At 42.3% G+C, this 20293-nt stretch overlaps 1 protein-coding gene across 1 annotated transcript in view; it reads left to right on the forward strand.

Moving 5' to 3' along the window:
* Nucleotides 1-20293, forward strand: part of LOC121856821 (TOG array regulator of axonemal microtubules protein 1-like) — a 79247-nt gene that overhangs the window by 6911 nt on the left and 52043 nt on the right. The window contains exons 4-7 of the mRNA XM_042352547.1: nucleotides 10792-11376; nucleotides 12174-12321; nucleotides 12590-12758; nucleotides 13425-13491. Coding sequence (XP_042208481.1) covers nucleotides 10792-11376; nucleotides 12174-12321; nucleotides 12590-12758; nucleotides 13425-13491 — 969 coding nt within the window. The remainder of the gene's footprint in view (nucleotides 1-10791; nucleotides 11377-12173; nucleotides 12322-12589; nucleotides 12759-13424; nucleotides 13492-20293) is intronic.

Raw genomic sequence — 20293 nt, forward strand, 5'->3', positions numbered from 1 at the left:
ATCAGGACAAAGAGTTGGGAGGAATTAAACAATTACTCTTGTGTTTATAATTACCTGAGTAAATTGTAACTAATTGTGGATTCTGACATTGTTATTGTCTGAGCTATCTAGTCTAGACTGACCTGCTTTTGTCTGTCTGTCTGTCTGTGTTGGTGTATGTGTGTGTGTCTGTGTATATTAGTATCCGTGTCGTTTTTAGTGTGTGTGTGTCTGTCTGTCTATCTATCTATCTATCTATCTGTGTTGTCGGTCCCACTTTATAGAAAACGTGATGCATTTGATAATTAATAATGCCTGGATAAAGAAATTAATGCATATATATAATATAGGATAGAAATTATAGACATTGGAGATAATATTATAGTAAACAAATTAATGCAAACGAGCTTGAGGTAAACACAGTGTCCAGTAAATATTGAGAATAAACAAAGAAATTTTACCGAAGGGAGAACAAGAATAACTGGATTTTCACAAGTCCCTACGATGAAATGTTCTCATAATTAAAAATATAAGAACATACTACCTAACTGATTCACATAACGTTCAGTAAAAAAAAAAAAATAAATAAATAAAAATACGTCCAATTTACAGTGAGACTTTCTTAACTTGATACTTTCACTTAATACCAGTTTAGGAAAAGATTCTGAACTGTAATTTTGTTCAGGTTAAGAAAACATATTTACCTTTACTAACACCTGTTATTAAGTAGAGGAATAAGCATGATTATAAGCCAGGTCGGTGTGTTTGGAAGTGTTCTCGTTGTAATGAAGACCAATGTTGACGTAGTGTTGTAAAGTATAACCCTAACTATATGGTGGAGTAAGCTTGGAGGGTTGGTTGGTTTAGGTTAGGTTGGTTAGGTAAGGTTAGGTTAGGTTAGGATAGGTAAGTTAGGTTAGGATAGGATAGGATAGGTAAGGTTACACTAGGTTAGACTAAAGTACCACCGTTAAATGTATCTCGTCATAAGGTGGTTGTCTGTCGCCTCTCGTGACCTGAGCTACTTCCTCTTCTCATCCATTGTTTACCTCCATCTGACCCCGGAAGGCCCGCAATGCAGCCTAGCGCGTATTCATTCTTTACCTACCACTGGCGTAATGTGCCTTGACGCCCCGCCATCATTGTTCGTGGTCGTAATGTAGCCAAACACGCCGCCATTTTTATGTTTGTGGCGTAATGTAGCCAAACACGCCGCCATCCTACAAGTTAGAGTCATAATGCAACCTAGCGTGCACCACCACTCAAAGTTGATGACATAATGTAACTTACAGCGTCTTTGTCATCAAGTTAAAGGCTAAATAACACCCAAAAAGCGACATTAAGACGGTAGGTAATGGGGAAAACAGCTTAACCCTTAATACATTCCTGTAGTGTCGTCAGCAGCACCAAGACCAAGCACAGTCTAGCTAAGTCCTTCCTCCTTGACACGCTCACGTAAGCTTAAGCCCTTTGACCACAGTGCCGCTCTCTTAAGGCACAAATATTAATCCTTCCCGGTGTTAGTATAGCGCTCCAGGTAATGAATGCGTCCTAGCGGGCCCTCCACTCTATGTAATGCATCCCAGCGCGCGCCCCCAGCTACCCAGGTAAGCAAATCGTGGGTCATCGATCTTGTCAAGTGTATTACTGTAATTTTAATATTTTTTTTGTGGAACTCCGGCCACTAGAAGCTACACTCTTTGTCTTGTGGAAGGGGCAGTATTTTATATTATTTCTCCCTCCATTTCTCTGTTTATGTTCATATATTTCTCCGTATTTTAATATTTTCTGTCTGTTTTATCATATTTATTTGTCACTTTCGGATAACTTGAAGATTAGCCACCCCACCTTACTCCACCTGATGATTACACACCTCACCGGTACCTAGGATGGGTTAGGTTAGGTTATGGGGCGACTTGTGGTACTGGGGGTGTCTGGTTAATTGTTATCAAGATGAGAGTTAATTTCTGGTGGCGTCTTCCGTTTCCTCCTCCTCCTCCTCTCTCCTCCTCCTCCTCCTCCTCCTCCTCCTCCTCTTTATTCTTTCTCTTTCCTCTTCTCCTTTCTGGTATTCCACATTACGCCTAACTATGTTCTCATTCTTCCTTCTCTCCTCCTCAGTCCCTTTATCTCTTCTTTTCTATACTTTACTTCCTCTTCGTCCTCCTTTTCGTCCCTACCCTCTCAGCAGGTAGGGGAGGGAAGGTCAGGTTGGGGTCAGGTCAGGTGGGGTGGTCGCAGCTCACTCGCCAATCATCTGGTCGTTTCAGTGGTAATAACAGACTGGGAGTAATACAAGGTAGTGGACGTGTGCTGCTGTTTTTTTTTTATTCCATTTGTGATTTAAATGACCAGGCCTTCGGTCCCGTGTTTGTCTACTGTAAGGGTAACTGTATCTGTAACTTGCTTGCTAGATGTGTTGTACCCTGTTTGTTTACGGTACTGTGAGGGTTACTGTACCTGTAATGTACCTGTAATCAATTGACCAGGTAAACTGTAATGCGTGTAGTCGTACCTCTCTCTCTCTCTCTTCTCTCTCTCTCTCTCTCTGTGACCTAGGTGAGGCGGGGGTGTTGACCTGGCTCACCACGGTCAACGTCCGGGCAACATATTGAAGATAATTGGTCGCCTGGATGACTGACCTAGGAGAGGAGGGTGATGAATTAGGTAAGGAGGGTAGAGTGAGGGTCATGCAAATTCTGTCCAACCTCACACATTCTAAGAAAAAATTATATGGTTGCAAAATTGGTGGACCTCAGTGGTGGTGTATTAACTCCTGTGTGTAACTCCATAAATCACGGAGTATTGTGGGTGGTGTGTGTGTGTGTGTGTGTGTGTGTGTGTGTGTGTGTGTGTGTGTGTCCCATCTGCCATATTTTATTTTTGAAATGGTTGGCCTCGTCAGTATGGTGACGTATGTGCGTGACGTCATTGCCAACAACCAATCAACACGGCGGTTTTGTCAAGAATTGTTTATTATTCTTGAGTGTTGCCAGATGAAAGGTCTGCGTTTGTGATGCAAAGGTATGGGTGGCCAGGGGGGAGTGTGGGGGCCAGGGGTGTGGGGTGGCCAAGGGGGGGTGTGTGGGTGGCCAGGGGGTGTGGAGTGACCAGTGGGGTGTGGGGGGCCAGGGGGGAGTGTGGGTGACCAGTGGGAGTGTGGGTGGCCAGGGGGAGTGTGGGTGACCAGTGGGAGTGTGGAGTGGCCAGGGGGAGTGGAGTGACCAGTGGGGTGTGGAATGGCCAGGGGGGTGTGGGTGGCCAGGGGGAGTGTGGAGTGACCAGTGGGAGTGTGGAGTGACCAGGGGGAGTGGAGGTCATGGGAATCGGTCATTATACTGTGACGCCAGAGTTCAAGGTTGGTGTTGCTGGTCGATAGTGTGTGTGTGTGTGTGTGTGTGGACTTGTGAATGGAGGCACACACACACACACACACACACACACACACACACACACACACACGTACACTAAAAAAAAGTGGCTATTTAAATCGCCAAGTTATGGAGGGGATTTATTTCATGTGTAGAAGTGGACTCCACACAGCAGTGAGAGGCCAGATGGGCCCCTCTCCTAATAGACCCCTACCTAAATGAATAAAAACAAATAAATTAAATGCTACTTCTAAATGGACTCCAATTTTAATACCCTCCATCCTCGTGGTTAGGTTAGGTTAGGTGCCCATATGACCCACAACCTTCACAACCACGCCTATACTAACACAACTAACAGGACCCAGTGTCAAGATCGAGTAACTCCCCAGCAGGCAGTAGCTCCCTCAGAGACACACCCTGGAGGAGGGGAATGGCTACTACACTCTCCTTTAAAGAATATTAAATTACATATTTTTTTTTGTAGTACTGTACACCTACACCTTCCACCTGTAAATTACACCTTTTTTAGTACATTATTTACGAGAATGTTGCCACTCCTAGACACTGATCTTCACTACTAAAACGAATTCAATATTGATAATGTTTACAATAGTTGGCAAGGATCGTACTGTTGTCTTTCACTCCGTATATAACATATTTTGTTATACTGTATACGGTATGTCACAAACGGTATATATTTTGTCATACTGTATACGGTATGTCACAAACGGTATATATTTTGTTATACTGTATACGGTATGTCACAAACGGTATATATTTTGTTATACTGTATACGGTATGTCACAAACGGTATATATTTTGTTATATTGTATACGGTATGTCACAAACGGTATATATTTTGTCATACTGTATACGGTATGTCACAAACGTATTATTTTACGTTATATTCGCTGGAGTATTGACACGAACAGTTTTTGTGTGTGTGTGTGTGTGTTTATCCATGAGTGTAAAGTTGCTCTGCTCACTCTGAATAGTTTCTTTGGTATATACGACAATATTATTCTCTGGTACGATAGTGGAATATGTTAGGCAGTAAATTCTCTCGCCTCTTCTGACTTGACTGATGGATGTTTTGCTCACGGAACTGATTAGTCTTTATAACGCTACATCACCTTGGTTATTTTTATATATATATTTATTTATTTTTGTATGATTTGTATTCGTTAATCAATTATTCTGTTGTTTTGTCTGTTTCTACCTGTTGTCACTTTTAATGTAGGAGGTGGGCTGCTTGTTACGGTTCTCAGGTGGGTTAACTGGTGGGTGATGGACTGGAGGTGGGCTGGTGGTGGGCAAGTTCGTGACCCACCACTATATGTTAAGGAGTTTAATGGTAGTTTCTTAGGTGCTGTATTTTGACTTAAAAAAGGAAAACATTGCTGATATATACTGTTGTACTCTGACACACACACACACACACGCACGCACGCACACACACGCACACACACACACACGCACACACACACGCACACGCACACACACACACACACGCACACACACACACACACACACACACACACACACACACACACACACACACACACACACACACACACACATACTCGACATTCTCACATAGGGAGAAAAATGGGTCGGAAAAGGAATATATTTAATTTATACTCTCACGATTCCTACTTAAGGATAGAGAGAGGAGAGAGAGAGAGAGAGAGAGAGAGAGAGAGAGAGAGAGAGAGAGAGAGAGAGAGAGAGAGAGAGAGAGAGAGAGAGAGTGGGGGAGAGGACAGGAAGAGAGAGTGGTAAGTAATGGAGTAGAGAAGAGAGGAGTGAGACAGCCAAAGGAAGGGGAGGAGAGGGAGAGGGGGAATGGTGATGCCAGCATTAAGAGCAAGGGGATTAGGAAGGGGGGAGAGAGAGAAGTGATGGATTGCATGTAACAAATTGAAATGGGAGGAAGAGTGAGGCAGAGGCTGTGTTAGAGAGCGAGAGAGAGAGAGAGAGAGAGCGAGAGAGAGAGAGAGAGAGAGAGAGAGAGAGAGAGAGAGAGAGAGAGAGAGAGAGAGAGAGAGAGAGAGAGAGAGAGAACAATCCGTTACATTGCAGGGGTCGTTGCAGTGATGACGTCAGAGGAGTCAGTGACATTTGTTGACATTCTGGTGAAGGTCACGAGCGAGAGGCCACAGTAACCCCAGTAATGTCTCCTGTCTTCCTCTAACGTCACGAGTCATTCACTGACGTTACGACCCTGCCTTTGACGTCACCAGGCAAGCATCCTCCTGGTCTGACGTCCAGGTACTTCCTGACGTCGGAATTCACCTTTTCAACTGATTAGATAACGTAAAGGTGGTAACGTCATCCCCTTTAGCACGTGTTCCCTCCTTTACTATTATCACCATCTCTAGTTTATTCTTCTTCTCCCTCTTCTAACCTCTTCCATCATCGCTCCTTCCCTCTGCCTGCTCTTTCTCACGCCAGGATGTCATTCTCCACCAGAGGTCACAGGAGGTCAGCTTTTGGTGACCTCACCATCACCACCCTCCCTCCTGCCGCGCCACCAGACACACTGTTTACCTCTCATAAACCTGTCTGGTGCACGCACACATATGTCTAACTCACGCACAGCCTCCAGGTACACCTCGCCCACCGCCCCGCCCCGCCCCGCCCCGCCCCAGCACATCCTGCCATGAGCCTCGGTGCCCTGTGACCCCCACCTACAGTTTATCGTTTTTGTCACAGTAAATTTATAACTGGGCGCCTCATAGTCTGCCACGACACCGGCTATCAACTATTACACAAGTAAAAGTAAACTTTTGACAGATTTAGTGTCATCAGGTCGAGGTTTTAGATTAACATTATGAACCAGCCTCAGCGACAGGGATTCCTCGGTTAACATTGTACCAGGAGAAATTTATTCCTTCATATGATCATAGAAAATTAATTAAAACATCTATAATTATTATCTATAGTATTGTTTATTTCATCTCCATTAAATCGTCGTTGAATCTCCTGGGACCTATTCTTAAAGGGGGCCGTAACTACCCTGGCTTATGGCTTATTAGTGCACGTGGAGTCATTTACCTGGTGGTTCTTGCTCAGGTAATTAGATACCTTGTGTGCAGGGGGGCAGGTAAAGTGGTGTTCGTATCGGGGTTAAGCTCATTTTGACTTACCTGTCCGTCCTTTAATTATTTATTGTATTCTAGGTATTATGACGTGTGTGTGTGTGTGTGTGTGTGCGCGCATTAAATTTAAGACAAAACCTGATAATTTCCCCTGATTTAATAACATGTGACTTGTGTGGGTAATCAAAGACGCCCATTACACCTCACCGAGTTGCTATGACCCAGCCAACCCCCCTTCCCTTTCGGTCCTCAGTAAGAACATTACAGACCTAATAAGACCGAGGGACCCAATCTGATTAACGTGGGGAAGGAAGATTAATCCCCCTAGTAGACCTTATTGGGGACAGCCAGTTACTAGACCCTAAGGGATTGTGGTAAAGGGGGTTGTCTTTCTGCTTACGCTCACCCTTCGCACTCTCTGATGGTGTACCCCCTGTCGCACACTCTCTCATACTCCTCGCATACTCTCTCACACTCTTGGGACACTCACTCACACTCCTGGGACACTCTGTTACTCGGATACACCTGTGGTTACACCTTAATGACTTCGAGCAGATGTAGTAGAGGTGATGATCTATGGTGTTTCCGTCTTATCATCATCATCATCATCATCATCATCATCATCATCATTATTACTATTATTATTATTATTATTATTATAAGCCTCTGAATCCATGTGTGGAGAAAACCAAATGAGTTGATAAATGTTAAATGTTGTAACAAAAATAAAAGATGGATAAAGTTAATGTTATTGGTTTTGTTGTTGCTTTTTTATTATGTAACTCTTACCATCGAGAAGTTCCAAGAAAGGTGACTTAAATTACAGGCAATGTTAGTAGCTGTTGTGTTGGTTATTGATCCGGCAGTGTATAAAGCATGAGAAGTTGCAAGAAGGTCGTTACACGTTATTGCATAAGTTGCTGAAGTGGAAAGAAATTGTGGAGCTATTGAGGTTATTAACGTGATTGTGTGAGGGGGTTGTGTTAGACGATTGTGTTAGGTGGTTGTGTTAGGTGATTCTGTCAGGTGATTGTGTTAGGTGGCTGTGTTAGGTGATTGTGTTAGGTGGTTGTGTACCCTATTTAACCCTTTGAGGACTAGATTAACCCTAATTAACCTAACTCCACAGGTAACGTAAGGGTGTTCAATCATCAGGTGATAAAAGGTAAGGTGACTAATCTTTTACCTGAGCCTTTAATAATAACTCTCTTGGTCCGCTCAGTACACACATGCAGTATGATTACATAGCAGATAGTGAGAGTGTTAGGCCGTGGTGGTATTGTGTGGTGGTGGTAGTAGTAGTGGTGCTAGTGGTGTAACAATAAGCTGGGAGTTCTTAGATGACACCCACACACGCCACCGTCACATCCGTCACGAGGAGAGGGGAAGGGAGGAACGGGGAGAGAAGAGGGGAGGGAGGAGAAGGGAGGGGAGGGTCATCTCACACAAGGTTATTCAATCTCTGTGATAATAACCTAAGACTCTCTGAACCCAAACAAAGGAATGGCTGCCCTGTTATCGTGAACATTTGCTATGTTATGGACGCACACTACACTACTTGGTTGATAATATTGTTTCCTTCATTGTGGCAGACGTGAACACAACAGAATGACTATGATTGGGTAATTAACCTCTGACAACTTAATACTGTACAGCCTTGTTTATCCCGGGTCTTTGTTCCTTCACCATCTCTAGTTTTTGAGGTAATGAAAAAAATCTACTTTAAAGGTAATTTTAATATTCTCTCTAAATGGAAATAACAAGTAAGGTATTTATTCTCATTATCAAAGGAAGTAGATTAGGTTAGGTATTTATTTTACATATATGATTTTTTTATTATTATATTTTTAGAAAACAATTGACGTAAGGTGTGGAAAAAAATAATCCTCTTTCAGGTCAGTAAAGGCGGACATTGACCTGACCTGAAACACTTAACAGTAAATACGATGACTGTTTAAAAATACTAACTTATGGACTATTACTACATTACAATTGATTGATGGCTTACTATTATTACACACACAAATACCAAACAACCTAAAACAAATCGGTAAATATAGATAAGCCAGACACTCACTATTTCCCCTGCCAAAAATTACCATAAAAAATTTGACAAACTCGTATTTTTCGTTTGGCTACAGAGGACAGTACAGTCATTCAGTTATTTTGTTCTCTGTAATTTTAGACACTAGGTTTGTTGAATGTTTAGTTATGTCTCAATGATAACATCTGTTTTAGCTCCTGGTTGGAGATGTGGAGCAATCAGTGTGTGTGTGTGTGTGTGTGTGTGTGTGTGTGTGTGTGTGTGTGTGTGTGTGTGTGTGTGTGTGTGTGTGTGTGTGTGTGTGTGTGTGTGTGTGTGTGTGTGTGTGTGTGTGTGTGTGTGTGTGTGTGTGGTGGTATCACAAGCTATTTAACACTCCTTCCACCCACTTTCCTTCACCCCTTCCTTCACCCCACCGCAGCACCCCTTCCTTCACCCCACCGCAGCACCCCTTCCTTCACCCCACCGCAGCACCCCTTCCTTCACCCCACCGCAGCACCCCCCCTCCTCACCCGCACCCCAACAAAATAAACTTAAAAGGAAAAATAAACTTTGCGTGATATTGAAACATGATAACTCCGCACCGTGATATATGTAGGTTACGTGTAGGACATTATCTTCACTATGACGTGGTGCTGTTATGGAAGGCAGTGTTATTATTACAAGTATCTTTACCTGTTTCAGATATGGTGTAATTATGTTTTTATACGTGAACGAATTAATGATTGATACACACACACATAATTAAAGTTGTTTGGGTCACCTGGGCGTTTACTACTACTACTACTGCAACGTTACTATTACTACTACTACTACTACTACTCTTGCCACTACTACTACTACTTTTTTTTAATGGGCTCCAGCCTCCCCCAATAGCCACACCTTCGCCGCCATTTTATTACCTTAATATTAAATATCCTAATACATAAGTAGCTATCCTATCTGTGTTGAATTAGTTGAGCCGCAGGTCTATGCGGCATTCAGTGACTGTAGCCTCATAGTCAATATCTAGGGCAGAGAATGTGGGCGTTATAATCAGGTATTCTTAATATGATACAGACTGTTAATTTTAATATTGTTTCCGTGACCGACATACATACGTGAATAGGTCATCTGGGTGTCCCTAACTAGGTCATGAGGGGTGTGAGGGTGTCCATAACTAGGTCATGAGGGGTGTGAGGGTGTCTGCAGTAGCTATGTAGTTCATCCTAAAGTAGTTTTGTCTCTTCTTGAATAATATATGAATTAATCACCATCTTAGAAATACAGTAAAATAATGTACCTCGTCTCTAGGTGGAACTGTACATGGGGTCGTGGTCAGAGGCAGGACTTTTTTATGATAATGTGAATGTTCTTGTTATTGTTGTTTCTTCAGATAATAAATAATTGGGGTAAATGAAGTAAATTATTCACTTACATCACAGAATATTTAAACCTTGGATGTGTATGTCCCTTTAATGTTTCAATGTTGAGGAATTAATGTGCAGTATAAACTAATTTAGAGTACACACTTACGGACCGTATGGCGATATAATTACCTAACCTAACCTAACTTAACCTAACCTAACCTAACCTAAATTCTATAAAATAGTATATAATAATTATCTGACAAGGAAATATTGATGAAAATACTAACATAAATCCCTTAGATTTGTAAAAAAAATAGGTCAGGAAAGAAGTTTAGTTGTCCCTCCTTCCCCCCCCCCCCCCTCCCCCCCCTCCCTCTCCCCGCCTCCGCCTCCTTTCCTTAATGTTTACGTGTATAGGTATTTGATCATTGGTCAAGACACAGTACAGTATTATTCCATAGCCTTTAAGACAGTTCTGTACAGTATATATGTTCTTTATATACCGTAAGTTCTCTTCCTGTTTTTCTGACCTGACCGACTATTTTTAATGGGTGTGAGGGACGCTTTAATTCGCCGTCACCCTTTTCTTGCTAATAGTTAACTCTGGTCTCGGATATGATAACACTCAAGTAAATTTTTATTCGGCTTTGAACAGGAGACAACATTCTGTGCCGATGACGACTAAACCTTGACTCGTCTGAAGCTTGACGTGTACCTTGTGGGAGAGAATAGTATTGATTTATGGGTGTGTGTGTGTGCTGGTCCTAAGGTATGGCGAGGAAAGCGAGCCATGGTCAGAGAGTGAAAAGTACAAGATGAGAGTAAGGGAGGGAGGGGGACCTTTTTGTATGGGGCCTTTTGATGTAGGAAAAATGGCGGTTTGTTTGTGAATTAATGTTATTCTATTATTTTATATGAAGGTACTTATAACACTCTTTTACTTTCAGACGGACTGGAAGACGCGTTCAGAAGGCTGTGAACAACTGCGGTTGGTGGTCAAGTCTCTGGATGACATAACTACCTTTCTGCCACATCTTTCAAACTTCCTCTCACTCCTTGACTCCCTCATCGACGACAACAACTTCAGGATATCCATGACGGTTCTCGATATCTTCCGCTTATTGATAGAAAATCTCGATACGGAACTTCTCACATACCTCCGACAGATAGTTCACTCGGTCGTCAAACATGTCGGGGATTCTAAAGTAGTGGTGAGGATCGAGAACATGAAGGTATTCCAGAAGCTTCTACAAAATGCCACCCCGGCGGCTGTCATTCCCATCCTGTGTGATAATTTAGGTCATAAGTCGTCGAGGGTGAGGGAAGACTGCCTCAACTTCATCATCTACGCCCTCATGACCTTCCCCAGCTATGAGTTTGATCTGGTGTACCTGGCGGAGAAGGTGAGCGTTAGTGTGGTGGATCCGAAGCGTCGCGTCCGTCAGGCAGCTCTCGAGTGTGTGGCGGCCATCGCTCAGTTCCTCGGACCCGCTAAGTTGGGGCCACTCATGGCAGCTGTTGACAGGATCGAGGTGAGACAGTGAGACAGGCTTCGTATAGTATTTTTTTTCTTTATTTATTAATTTCTTGTATAGAATGTAAATTTAAGGCGTTACAGGACTTTAAATTTATTACAAAATGGTAACATACCTGTAACCAGACTAACGTGTATTTTCTAGGATAGTATTTTATATTAGTATTTTAAGTATCGAGTCAAAATCAATATCCTAGTGTACACGGCATATAAGAATATCCTCTTGATTTATCTTATAACATGAATTTTTGTTAATTATAGTCGAAGGATAATTTAATAACTTGAGTGAATTACTTTACTTAGAGGAAAATTGCCCCTTGTCACGACAGGTTTGATAGTGTTTGGTATTAAGTAGTTTGATGCCCTCGAGTAATGATGGTTCTGTGAGGGTAAATCTTGTTGATTATTGACCTTCAATTAAAGGTTGTATATAATGGTTCAGGCGGTGATCAGAGTCTGTCCAGAATGCCTTAAGAAACTTGAAGTAATAATTGTGGGTCTTATTTTTGGCCTCCATATTATGAGGTGTCTTGGTTGTTGATGAATTATATAATTGGTTCTGCAGATAACTAATGAGTTGCTTTTACTGGATATTAAACAATCAGGTAACTAACTCATCTTAAAAGGACGGTAAAGGACATCGAACATGTTATCTTGGTTGGACGGTAGAATAATAGACATAGGGAGTGTTCTTGGCTGAATAGTAAGATAACAGGAAGCATATAAACGATAACTAACATGTTATCTTAGCAGGGCGATAAATACCAGATCATTTATGTGTTGTTGTGTTGGCAGGATAATGAGGAGATGGACGGGGTCATGGAGGCGGTGCAGGCTAGGCTTGCCAGACGTCAGTTGCCGAGGGTGACCCCAGATGGACTTATCGAGTACTCTCTGGTGGTGCCCTCCGCCTCTAAAAGGAATAATCGTGCTCTTCCAAAAGGTATTCAGCATTTCTAAGAGGCATGACGCTTCTTTTCCATTAAGTATGAAGATTCAGGATCTCACGGAGCCTGTCAAATAAATGTTTATCTTCAGAATACACAAAATATTCCCTGGCTTACTCACTCCTGTCAGACATATACAGATGGACCCAGGACAGCATTTTTCTATTATAAATGACCTGATCCAGTTAGTCAATGACCTCACACCTGCTCTAATCCCTGACCACCCTTTTTTATGAGAGTGTACTAATGGTGTGTATCTTACAGGTGCTGACGTTGACTGGGTGCTAGCAGGATCAGGCAGCATCACGCCTGCCAACCTCTCTGTCAGTGGGTCATTCTCCTCCTCGCTGTCAGCATCTTTCACCGCCTCTGATTCCTATGTCAACACCCTCGCTTACGCTCACCCGCAGTCCTCACCCTCTCCTCGACCCAGGTCAGGTTTATCCTCTGCTTCTTGTACATTAAGTCACAGAGGGTAAGTTTGTACTACATAACACTGTGAATGGTCTGTTTGTAACGTTTTGGGTGCATCACAGCTCCGTGTTAGTATAAAGAAGTTTTACACCTTTAATACTCATAGCTTTGATCCAACGTTTCACCCCAAATCTAACATGTCCATCAGGTGCTCTTCAGTGTTTAGTAAGTTTAATATTCTGTATCAGCAGATAAACGTTTTGTGTGTGTTAAGTTAAATATGGAAACTTGTCGGATTAAATCATATAACGCAACTGACGCTTTTGTCAAAGAAAACTACTTGTTTTTAATTCTGTACCATGATAGAAATTACAAGTACTGTACAGGAACTTCACAAAAGATAAAATTTGCTGTTTCCTTTAAGACGTAGTTCACTATCATGACCCAGGTTCCTAAATTAGGTAAGGTAAGGTTAATAATTTTTAGTTTTGTATGGAACTCTCTATTCTAAATTATTTATAGGTCTGTAATGGTAGGCAGGAAATGAAGGAACCTTTTATGTCTTAATATCAGTTTCTGTACAATACACTATATAAAAATATAACCCAGCTTATACCGAAGACATAGGACAGTTCCCAGTGTAAGTACATTGTTAAAGTTTACGTTAATTAACATTTTCTTTCAGGGCTGTGACACACGAGGAGAGTCTTCATAGAAAACGTTCCTTCTCTGATGTGGCGCTCAACAGAGCTGTGAGTAGAATAATGTTGGCTGTATGCAGGGTTAATATGTTTAGTCACTATAGGTACAGTACTAATATTCTTCTTGGTAAGCTCTGATGGTGTTGTTATGAACTTTGTGAACTTTCCAGTGACCAAATTGACTTAATTATCTTTTGAAAGGTTGAACTCGCCTTGTGTAATGAAGACTTTTTGCCCTCACAGTTGTTCTGCTAATTACACTCCCCAAACTGTCCCAACTACATGATGTCCGCTCATTAACTTGTTTCATTTGACAGATTGTTCTCAAAATACTAAAATTGTGCTTGAAAATACAAAGTTACACAGTTTTAACTTTCATGGATTTCTAGTTATGAGCCTTAGATTCACACGCAAAGATTCAGACTACTGGCTGTAGGTGTCTCATAATTCTAAGGAAGACCAAGGCAGGTATTGAAACGCAGTGTGTAGCCTCCTTAGAGTTAAGGCATTATCTCAATCTCCGAGGATGTTTCTACTGACCGAGGCGGGTATTGAAACGTGGTGTGTGGCCTCCTTAGAGTTAAGTCATTATCTCAATCTCCGAGGATGTTTCTACTGTCCGGATGTCTACCCGTAAACATAACAAGTGTACGTGATGTCGTTACTAGTGCAGTCTTGATGGGAACTTGGTAGAAATTTTCGTCTTGTAAAGGTCTTTGATGAGATTGTATTTTGAGATGTTACTGACTTTTCATGACCTTTCGTATACAGTACTGGACAGGTATTAAATTATGGACTCGGCACATTCGGTCATAAAGTACTCTTGTTATAGTACTTGTTAGTTGTTTTTATATAGGAGTACTGTACCAGTTTATCATCAACTGCCGTCAGCCGTCTTATATGATACGTATCTTACAACATAGACAGTGTAATTTAACCAATGTAATGCCACATATAGCAGGAATTCTTTGGTTATTTAGTGCCAGTGTTGAAAGTTTAGGAATACGTTATAAACAGGTGGAATATTAATGTAGTTTATTCTATTATTAACTCAGATCACTAATTTATTTTATTAGCTTGAGGTGTTTAATACAGGAAAATAAAAGTACCTCCGCGATCATTATTTTGACGACCTGTAAATGTTTAAGTTCAGAGATACGAAAGATCAGATTTTTCAAAGTTTATTAGTATTAACACCAAGAGCGGACATGACCTTTTCCAGTGATTCAGGTCTATAAGAAGGTTAACATTTTAAAAGTTGTATCCGAAGATAATCCGGTGATGACTTGTTAAAAGCGAGGAATTTAATTAAACACAAACGAGTGATCTAAAAATTCTCGAACGTAGAAACTGATTAGATGACCTTTAGTTTGCTATTTCCTCCTCTTACGTGTGTGTGTGTGTGTGTGTGTGTGTGTGTGTGTGTGTGTGTTTTATAATTATTAAGTATGACAAAAATCAAACTAAGATTATTGCCTTGCGCTGTACGTGACCGCTAGGTTGAAATTCTCATGTGATATCGTGGTTACTAAGAGCATAATATACAACTCATTATCATAAACCACGTAACCTACCATTTATAACAACCATTCTTTACTCTTTTTAATGAATGACTCGGGAGCTACGTTCGTGACCTGAGGGTTAGAGGTGTAATATTACCTTGTTATTCTCACAACTGTCTTGGCGTCTCCAGAACTGACTTAAGGCTCCAGCAATACCGCTGCCTTTCTGTGTGTGTCAAGGAAAGAATACTTGTAGGCCCTTACTAATCAGGTTATGTTCGACTGTTCTATATATATATATACCGTTTATTTTAGCGTGTTATTCATAGCAATGTATCTACCACACTTGGGTTCGGTGTTGTATCCATCAACAGTGAGGACAAGTGGAAGAAATTATATAAAAGTGTAGCCCAGACCGATTCGTCCTGGGTGTCAGTCAGGGCCGCCGTACCAGACTGAGCAAAGTGTAATGTAGTATTGAGTTGATTCTCGGACAAAAGTTTTATATTTATGTAGTTTTATTTGTGTATTTTTGTAGTTATTTATGTATTTAAGTATATTTATATCCGTCTTTAACAAGGTCTTTAGATATATTTTTATTTATTTGTTTTTAACTTTTCGATTCTTAACACAGGAAAAAGTTCACCCAATATTGAAACCTGAACACTATTGAATTTTTCTATCAAGTGCTTCGATTTTCAGAGGTTTTAGATGTCTTATGCATTTACCGATACTCTTTTAAACATTTCATAATATACGATGGTAGTTACTTAATGTCTGAACCACCTATCAGCTGTATAAAGCGCATTACGATATCCTGAAACATTTCTTGGTGCTTGAGAAACACTTTTTTTTTGTTTAGAAAGTATCGGTCACGTTCTGATTACCTGTCGCTCCTGATATTCCCCACATAACTATATCTTTTTTATCTATGAATGAGGCGTTGAGAATCATAACACTGCCGTCTTCCATATTGGTCTGTGACGGAAGGCAGATCATGCTTGAGAATATTCAGTCCATTTTATCATCTGTGAGATCCATTTGGACGAACGTGTAACCCCTCCCCTCACCTCACTTCTTCCCCACACCCGGATGTCTGTGACGCGTTGTATACATGTATAGCAAGATAAGATTAGACAAGGTAACAAAGTCTCTCCTGATGCTGGCTGGACTCGGGTTTTTCCCAGGTCTCGTGTTTACCCCCCCTCCCCAGACTTGAGATATGAGAACCTTTGTGTTTTATACTTGGTTGGTAATTAGGCAAGCCAGCAACGAGGCTAGGCGGCTGTCACGTGTACAGTATGTTTGGGAGAGGTGTGTGTTTGCATGTGTAGGGTGGTGTATGTGTGGAGTGTGTGTTTGTGGTGTGTAGGACTCGGTGTATAACGCTACATGTTTACATCTCCATCCTGGCGTTTTTTAAATTTTTCTTCATTTTTCGTGAAGTAAATAATTTCCTGAAGGTTTATCAGTGTTTTCGGGAATATTACGTCGGTATATAGAGGAAAACCTGATAATTTATTGATATATTCAGATTTTATGGGTAATTGTTGCGCCATTACTTGCACTATTCATGGAGTTATCATGTAAGACGTGCACGGCTCCCCAGTAATTGGTCCATGATTAAATAAACGAGGTTGACATAAAACGTTCACCTGTACATTTTTTCTTAACCAGTTCATTCCCGTTTTCTTTTACCTTGAGCCACGACTATGGTAGTACTGTACTGTCATACCTTTGGAGATGGGATGTTTTATTAGTGTTGGTATTATTACTCTCTTAGTGTGTATGTTATCGCAGTGATCCAGGCGGAAAAGTAAATTGTGTTGATACAAGATGAGTCGCACATTGTCAGCCGTATTCCTGTTCATGGACAGTCTCCCGCAACGCAACAATCGATGGTCCGGGAGGTGTGTTGCTGGGACTGCCGGCGCAGGTGTGTGTGCCATGAACTGAAAGCCGCAATCATCAGTCCCACGTTACCTGTTGGCCAGCACATGTGGCGCCCCACACCCAGCCCGTCTCCCTAACACGCACATCACACTACCTCTCCTCGGACCTTGAAAATCGTACTAAGAAGAAACAGAAGTGCGTACTGTGTTTATAAGAAGATAAAGTTGGTGAACTGGAGTCTTAAAAGTGATTGTCAGTTTTGTTAACAATCTGTGGTGGTGCTGCAGGTTGTTTGTGATGGGTGGAGGCCTGGGAGGGTGTCAGTGTGTGTCGTACACTTGAGGTGTGTTTAAGTAGGTGTGTCATGAGTGTGGACGGGCAGGCAGATGGCGGGGGTTAGTACCCCCGCCCCTCCTTTTAGGGAGAGTACCATCCAGGCCGCCACGGGGCAAAAAGCTATCCTGGGGCAGCCAGGGGACACCACCACCCTTCCGCCCCCAATATCCCCCGCCTCAGAGCCTCCCCTGCTGCTGGGGGCACCCCTGTCCCCTTGCCACGAACGTTCTAGGTCCCTGCCGGGGCTACAGGTGACCAAGCAGGTGCTGCCCCACACTGCTCTTCGTCGCGAGAGGTCTTTCAACAGCGTGACAGCGGTGCTGCCCCCACCCACGGCCCGTGGGCGTCGAGTACCGGCCCGGGATTCTGCCCGGGCGAGCCGCAACACGGCGGCGACGCCCCTCGCACGGGCCGCCTCGGCGGCCCCGGTAGGAGGACGAGACGACCCAGGCATGTGGAAGATGATGTGCGGCGCCCCTCACTGGGACACACCTGCCAAGAAGATGTGGAGCCCAGGACCCCCGCCCCCCAGAAACCCCATCAAGTTACCCTTCCTCGACGTCTCCCCCACCACCGTACTACAGAGGATCAGGGACCAGTCAGCACACGAAGCCCACACCGAGGTTAGCATTACCCATCACCGTACACCTCCCATAACCCTCCTGTGTACTGCACCCTAGATAATTGTTGGCAGATAATCTCAATAATTGTGAAGAAGTGGAGAAATACGTAAGGCAGTTACCAAAGTATTATTATTTCATCGACAGTGTCAGCCAGGGAGTTCATCAGTACTGTAATTACTTAATTCTGCATTCTCAGACATTCATCTTAAATACACACTCAGTGACGGTGGAGTTAGGGGATATCCACGACACTGCGCGATCTTTGTGTCGTATTGTCGTCGTGTCGTGTACAATTAAGTCTTCAATCCTCAGTTACGGTAGAACACCACACACGAGTCTGTGCTTTAGGTTAGGTTAGGTTGTAATCCGTCACCTGAATGAAACGTCATCCTTTTCCCCATTATTAACCGGGTCTGTAAAGTGACGTCATCTATTCACACAACAGGAGCCGGACTAGAACGCCTGTATTCCTCCGCTCATTCAGTCTCTTTGTCATGTACTGTTGTTGTTAGATCAGAGTAATGATGTTTGATTGGGCGTTCTTTGACAAACTTTGGCTGCGTGGCAATTTACATCGCCCTCCAACCTGGCAGTGCTGGGGGAAGATCGGCTGTTAGATCTTGACTCTTCTGGTTAATGTTAATTTATTCCTACTTGATGCAACACTTAACTTTATCCATTCATCTATATAATAATTATTTAGAGTATGTCAGTAATTTGATTTGTATTTTCGAAAAAAAAGATCAAATGTAGACAAAGATTAATGGAACTTGGTTATAACGTGGAGAGACATCAAAGGTGGTTACAATTGGCTGTGTGTCCAGGCGAGGCTTATTACCATACCTGGGAGTCTTGTCCGTCAGTCGTCAGTAATTGGTGTTAGTGGTCATGACTGAAGGTATTCGCGATCACATGAACACTAGGCACCACTGCTTATTTCGCCTGATGATGATGAGTAAGCACCCTAACCTAACCCCTCATCTCCCCTCACCCCCTCATTCCCCTCACCCCTTCACCCCCCAGATAGCGTTAGGGTGATATATAATCCGGAGACATAACCAGGGGTGTCTATTCTTCATGTGATCCAGGTACTCTTCCAGTATTTACCTCTGATATACATGAAGCAGACGGGACAATGTGAACAAGGTGATTGAGTGTGTAATGGCTGTTTGATGTACAGTACAGACTTTTACCTTGATATCACTTAAAACATCATGGGGGTTATTGGTCGACTCACTATTACGTTAAAATTGTGTAAAAATATATTCCTATAAGAGGCGTGAATTCAATATTTTTTTCCCCACATTGCATTCGACGTTTCAGTCATGTACATAAATATTGATAAAGAAAAAAAAATAGTTTACGCAAGTCTTAGCTAGGCCGAGACACCTTCCTACCACACGCCACGGGGAGTACCTGAGGATTGGCCACCACAGTATACTTCACCTGGTGATTAATCGCTTTTGCTACCTGGGGAGGGATTATATTAGTGTTATTTTTTGGTTTGGTTAGTGTTAGGTTAGGCTAGGCTAGTATTACGTTTGGTTTGGTTAGGTTAGGTTAGTATTAGAGTGTTTAATCGCCAATTGAAATAAGTTTTAGTGTATAATGTTCAGTTTCATACAGACACGAGGTAGGGCCAGCTGATGTGTCACTTAGATCCTGCACAACAAAGGAATAGATTGAGTTACATTATCTGCCACGTGAGTCCGCCGCGGTTGTAAACTTATGTTACTTTACACAAATTGAGTTACGTTCATCCCGTCACTCATTATCGGACCTCACACATCGCGGATTGAGGTAAGACCGGTATATAATGAGTTACCTTGAGTTACGTTCATCCCGTCACTCATCTAACCTCACAACATCACGGGGTTTCAGATGCGACAGGTATATATCCATCTGACGCATCAAATATATTAAAATATACTCTATCATCTTTTCTGTGTGAATATTTGTCAACCATTTAATTTATTTCGTCCCAAGATTATATTTAGCGTTTCGTGGGTTGATTCATCTCTTTAAAGGTGTAAAATATCAAACTTCGTGTGTATAAAACTAAAGATCTTGGCTTGACTCGCCCGTGTGGTGTGTGTGTGGTCAAATGAGAGTTACACCATGTGGCCTCATGGATACGCTCATTTGGTGCCGATTTCATTCCCTCCCGAGTAACCAAAACCTCACCTAACCTCACTTCATGACACAGGATATGACCCGCACGCAACCATGTCACCGGAGAGTCGAACCAGGGACCCCAGGGTTACCCAGCTAGTCATAAGCCACACTCCACCAATGTTTTTGTTTATTTGTTTCATGGATAAATATTAATGATTGGTTTGTTTTCTTTATCTAGAGAGGAATAATGATCGGTGTTCGTGATTGTAGTTAGTATGGCTGTGGTAGATGTGAAGGAATAAATTTGGTTGGTCTCTCACGTAGGGTCAGTACTAGGGAGACAAGAGTCCAGACTACGACAGGAAGTGTAAAAATAGTACAGGA

This window comes from Homarus americanus, unplaced genomic scaffold (assembly GCF_018991925.1).
Source record: "Homarus americanus isolate GMGI-L3 unplaced genomic scaffold, GMGI_Hamer_2.0 scaffold43075, whole genome shotgun sequence".
Classification (NCBI taxonomy): domain Eukaryota; kingdom Metazoa; phylum Arthropoda; class Malacostraca; order Decapoda; family Nephropidae; genus Homarus; species Homarus americanus.